The 5,973-nt window shown below is 44.3% G+C and overlaps 1 protein-coding gene across 1 annotated transcript; it reads right to left on the bottom strand.

Annotated features, from left to right (window-relative positions):
• Positions 1-3,303: 3,303 nt before the first annotated feature.
• On the bottom strand, positions 3,304-5,973 carry LOC122014173 (protein BZR1 homolog 1-like). The gene is made up of 2 exons (XM_042570355.1): positions 5,288-5,973; positions 3,304-4,300 (listed from the first exon to the last, which is right to left on the bottom strand). Exons 1-2 carry the CDS (start codon positions 5,504-5,506, stop codon positions 3,590-3,592), a joined length of 930 nt encoding a protein of 309 aa, XP_042426289.1. The 5' UTR covers positions 5,507-5,973; the 3' UTR covers positions 3,304-3,589.

The following is a 5,973-nucleotide window of genomic DNA, read 5'->3' as shown; positions in this document are numbered from 1 at the left end:
CTCGTGGCTTTCACGTTCGTTTTAAAACAATCTGAGAGAGAGAGAGTAAAGGCAGCAGAATAAAGAACGAGATAAAAGAACAATGCTAACTCAACCAAGATTTATTTGGTTCAGAGTCTGTGACGACTCTTACTCCAAGGTTCGCACGTGAGAATGCTTTCGTTGGGAAAATACTAATCAATCAGAAAGTTACAATAGATGATTACAATTTGAACACAAGTAACTTAAATAAAAATAATACCGATGACTTGGAGGATTAGATCTTCAGCGCTGTCATTGTCAGAGCAGCTTTCGGACGTCGAGGAGGTATTTTTCTGTGTAGTATAAAGAAGCAAAAGTTGTTTGGAATGTTATATCGAAGCCACTGGTCGAAGCCTTTATTTATACATTGTCCCGGGCGCCTAGATCCCTTCCCAAGCGCCTGGACAATGTTGACGTGGCGTGCTCTCGTCAAAACTATAATCCAGCAAAGGTTATCCACTTCTGGACGCCCGGACCACCGCCAGGTGACCAGACCGTGATGTAGGCCCGACTAACCCTCGCGCTTCGGCTCGACGAAAAAAATGAGTTTTGGCCGTCCGGCTGGCCAGACCACGAGGGAGACTGGCCCTCGCCCGAGCTGCTACTCGGTAAAGGTATCCTGGGCGCCTGGAGTAGCTCCGTGCGCCCGAACTCCTTCCGGACACCTGGACCACCATTTTCTATCAACTTCTATTTCTACAAAAGAAGGTGAGTCCAGGCAAATAGTATGTAAAGAATGATAAGTTTTGACAACCTTTGGACTATTCGGTCCTGACTTTGAGTTTTGCTGAAACTCTAGGTCGGACCAACGTCTACTGTTCCCTCTTCGGGGAAAGTGTCCTCACCTACTTCTCTCAGAAGAAATTACTTTTTGCTAGACCGATCCTCCAGACCGTCTGGACTTTTGCTCAACATCCAAGACTTCAGAACTTCATGTTGAACGTCCTCTCCACGACCCTTCCAGACTTCCACTTGGTGTCCGCGTCCCTCAGGATTTTCACCTAGAGTCCTCGACTCTAGGATTTCGCCCAAAGTTCTCGACCCGCCAAGACTTCGCCCAGTCCCCTGGACCAGGACTTCATTGTCTAACCGCAGCTAGGACTTTCCACCTGCCTAACCTCAATTCGGACTTTCCTTTGCCTAAAATCACTTATGACTTTCCTACAAACTTAGTTACACTTGTTAGATCGCAAGACAGCTTAACTTTGAACCTCTTTGTCATTATCAAAATACAGATTTGATCGTCTGGTGCTTCCTGGATTAACAGTGGACTCCTTTGTTGCTATATTTTTTTTTTGTCTATCTTCTAGTGGAGGAATATGCCCATATTATGGGACACAACCAGAGTGCGATCCTTATTTCGAATTTACGTTCCAAGGCTTTTAAGCTTTGATTTTGTTCTGATTTCACATCCTGTCAATCAAAAAGCAGATCTCGATCCGAACAAAAAGAGTAAAAACAATAAAAAGAAAATGCAAGTACGCAAGATATGCTTATGAGAGGAAATAAAATGTATACAAAATATTACTAAAAACTATACATAGAATTCACACATCAGCATCTAGGAGACCAGATCTGACAACCACTTAACCACCTTTTCATTCAACTAGTTCTACATGTTCTGAAATATTCATAGTCATTGCCCGGATTGTAGGGATCTTATGCATAAAATAAGACATAACGCAGCCGAAAAAGAATCCTTCCTGATATCCTTGTGAATACGGTATACTCGTTTTTGCTATTCTTTCAAATAGAACAGTTAACTTTGCTACGTGACTGGCACTCCCGATAACAACTTTGATTCAGATGTAGATCTTAGCTCAATCAGAACATTTGCACCTCTACGATATCCACATGAACACGTTTTCCGTTCATGGCACGAACTCGGATTCGAAGAAGAACCACTTTCATGGTGCTAGCCACTTTAGGAGGATCGACCAAGAAGAAGAAGAGGAGGAGGAAGAAGATGAATCTCATCCAAAATGCATTGTCAAAAAATATTTTATATTTATCCAATGAATACCAAAGATTTTTGTCTTTTGATTTTCCTATTCAATGTATAATTAATCTCTATTAATTATTTTTAATGGGTTGGATTTTAGCATATTGAATTAACCATTAATCCAATAAGGTAATCCGTATCTATTAACCCAATAAGCCTAATTATCTTATAATTGAATCTTCGGGTTAATACTAACACGCATCTCCCGGGAAAAATAGCCTCATCAATGAGGCGATTATGCCACTTCATTATCCACACACTCCTTACGTGTTTTTAGTGGGTCAACGTAGGGTGTAGGCCTAATCTGAGGATGAGGAAATGAGGTCGATGTTGAGTGGACTTGAGGATAGATGAAGTCGAGGTCGAAGCAGGGACAATATCATGATATGAGGCCAAGTCTAGGACTATGTTGGCGATTGAGGCCGAGCCAAGGGCAATATCATCGACTGAGATTGAGGAATGGAGGATGTCGTGATCTGAGACTGAGATAGGGAGGATATCGATGACTAAGACCGAGACCGGGACAATATTAATGACTGAGGCCTAGCTCGGGGTGATGTCGAGTTCTAAAGCAGAGATAGGGAAGATGTTAGAATTTGAGATTGAGACAGATCGAATGTCGATTACTGAGATCGAGACTGAGATGATCTCAACGACTGAGATTAAGACATGAAGAATATCAAGTTCTAGAGTTGAGACAAGAATGATATCGAGAATTGAAGTCTAAGTCTTAAATAAAGTCCAAGCCTGAGTTCAGAATAATGTCGGCAGATGTCACTATGGCATAATGACTGATTTATTCTTGATATATTCAAACATTTGAAATGAGTATATTAAATAGTTTCAATTAAACTGAAGTCCCTTCTAAAATGAATTTGGAATCGTGTCTACCCTACTGCAATTTTGATTGACAGCTCGACTCAACATTTAACCACATAAGATACCCTAAAACAATAGGATTCCGCCACATCAATCACTATCATCATCATCTCTTATCAATCTTATCCCATGCCACCATTAATTAGAAAGAGATCTAACGAACATCCCCATGCCAATTACCTCCTCAGATCACGTGGAGACTCATTAATGTTGTGACTTGTGACCACAAAAATTTAGAAAGCCTCTCTCAAAAAATGGAACAAAGGAGCTTGGCATCACGTATCTTTCAATGATTGCACACTTTGAAGCAAACTCCTTGCTAATCTTTACCACATCAAGGCAAGAATTTTATCACTGGTTCCAACCTTTGTTTTAGGGGAACAGATATACACACTGTTAAGTGAATGACTGCAACATGGAAGCACCATTAACGCCAAATGAAGGTGGCCCTTCAACATCCTACAAACATAGCCTGATCTGGAGACAGTGGATAAGATCCATAGCTCTCAGGCAATTAATACATTCCGAAACCCTAAGCAATTCCTTCCATTAATTCTTAGAGCTGAAGCTGTTTGCGATGAACTGGTCAAGCAAGATTCAGTATTACAACAATTCAAAATACTAATTTAAAAGAAACCGGCCATGTATGCCGTACGACAGCTCAATAAATCATTGCATGAAGATCTTTCACTTTGATGCCACAGTCCCCACTCCCAGAGTGAGCTCGAGGTCTTCCACTCCGACGTCATGAATTCTCTCCCCCTCCCAAGGCTTAACCGTACCATTCTCGAACTCGAACTCCGTCCCAGCTCTCGCTCTCTCTAACACCTCTCCTCCTGGCGAATACTCTGCGTTCTTCGCGGAAGTGGCGCCCGAGTTGACGAGATTGTAGGTCGGGGAAGCTGGGGCCGTCATCTGAAAGTTGATCCAGCGACCAGATCCGACAGTCGAGACATCGGATTCATCACATTCAGGTATGGTCGCAGGCTGCCAGTGATGGCGGCCGCGCGTAGGGCTAGCAGGGGCAGAGGCAGCGAACAGAGAATGTGGGAATGCATGGCTGTCCCATTCGAGTCTCCGAGTTTTCGGTGGGCGGGATGCAGTCGGGGAGGACAGAGGCGGAGTGACCGGCGCGCTGTTTGAGATGCGGAGCGGTGGAAGGCCGGATAAATTGCGGAGGAAAGGGAGAAGGCAAGCAGGATTGACACTCTGGTTTTTAGAGCTTTCGAGGCGGCTGGGACTCGGGAAGGAGGACGACGAAGGACTGGCATGGTAAGAAGGGACAGGACTCGGGAACGAAGACGATAGAGGACTCAGAAGGTGCGAGGAGCATGGGCTTATGTTCGCCGACGGCCCGCCGGAAGCAGCCTCGGTTGGTGGTGCAGGTGGCCTGCATCCCTGTTAAAACAACGTGCACGAATAAGATTTCAGAGAACTCAATACATAGATGCAAAAAGCCTACCACAAGTGATCTTTATAAAGGATTATCGCAGCTAATGCTTCTGATTCAAAGATCATCAATATGGATGGTCTTTCTGCTCTCGAGCTTCACTTTCATGGCTTACTTTGTAGTTTCTGTCCTCTTCGAAACTGGATTCTCAGGATCAGAATGAACAAGTGAAAAGAAACAAAAGGGAGACAGTTTGACAGTGTGGAGACACAGATTTCAAGGTTGAAAGTAAAGCAATGCCATCAACTTGGGTTCGCTGAGAAATCCTGTCCACCAGACTCGCATTAACAAAGTGATCCAGTCAAAAGAAGGATAAGGAAACAGAGATGACAGAGTGAATTTTAAATAGCTAATGATCAGTACTTTCAGAAAGAAAGCAGAAAAATATATAGAAAGAAGTGAAAAAAAACCTACAGAGAAACTGGATTGCAAGTTGCTCCAACATAATAAATAGTGTACAAAGGACTGGAAAGAAAAAGACAGATGGGAGTGGATTTAAATCGAATAAAATTGAGTAAAAGTAAATGAATGGGTTGGGGGAAACTTGGTAATCATTGATCAAGCACAGAAAGTCTACTGTAAATATAGTATCTTTTCTGAAGTACCCTTATAATTGATCCATATGAAGCTAGAAACAGGGAGCAAAAGATCAGAAATCTATACTCGAGTGAACCACGAAAGAAGAAAAAAAAGGAAATCGCCTGGATTACAAAGCAGAACCGTGTAAAATAAATAAATAAATATACAAAAAAAATTGGTAATTGAAAGGGGAACATGAACAGATCTGAAAGGATATGCAGCGAGGAGCTTGATCCATGGTGCGTCAAGATCAAATATTGGTTGGTTACTACCAAAAAAACTCACATAGATGAGTTCCATAACCATGGCTAATTTGTTATGGTAACCTAGAGCTTGATAAAGAGAAGAGAGGTGACCTTGCGGTATGTTGTGCCGTCGTCTTCGACGATCCAGCCGGCCTCGCGGCAGAGGGCCTTGAGGACCTCGTTGTTGTCGCAGTGTTTGGGGAGCTTGTAGTTGCCGAGCGCCCGCAGGCCGGTGAAGATCTTGGCGGCGATCGCCCTCCGCCTCCGTTCCCGGCGCTTGTTGTTCTCCCTTTCCTTCCAGGTGGGCAGCCGCCCTCCGCCGGACGTCATCCCTCCCCCCTCGTCAAGGCCTTACCTTTCACTCGTCCTCCGTCCCTCTGCACTGTTTCAGATCTAAAAAGCCTTCCTTTTCGCGTCGGCCGCGGAAGGGCGGCGGAGGGCCAGGCCTGAGCCTGTCGTTCGTCGCCCTCGGAGGTGTGAGGTGGAGAAAGAAAATAAGTGCGAGTGAGTGATTGAGCAGGTGCTGTTTGCTGCGCTCTCTCGCTCTCTCGCTACCTTGCGCAGAGGAATCTACAAGATCACTCACGTTGCGAGGGGCCGAGGGCCGGTTGCCCTGTTTTTAATACAAAGCGATTGGACAGGTTCCTCTGATGATCTCTCGCTTCTCCCTGTTGACTAATTATATGCTGCTACAGTGCTCATCTTGTCTCAAAGACCAACCCGCCTCTCTCTCTCTCTCTCTCTCTCTCTCTCTCTCTCCTTCGCTTGCAGTATGATCTGCTTGGTTGAGGCATGAA

The sequence above is a fragment of the Zingiber officinale genome, chromosome 1A, assembly GCF_018446385.1.
Source record: "Zingiber officinale cultivar Zhangliang chromosome 1A, Zo_v1.1, whole genome shotgun sequence".
Lineage (NCBI taxonomy): Eukaryota > Viridiplantae > Streptophyta > Magnoliopsida > Zingiberales > Zingiberaceae > Zingiber > Zingiber officinale.
This window is presented reverse-complemented; position numbering and strand designations above follow the sequence as displayed.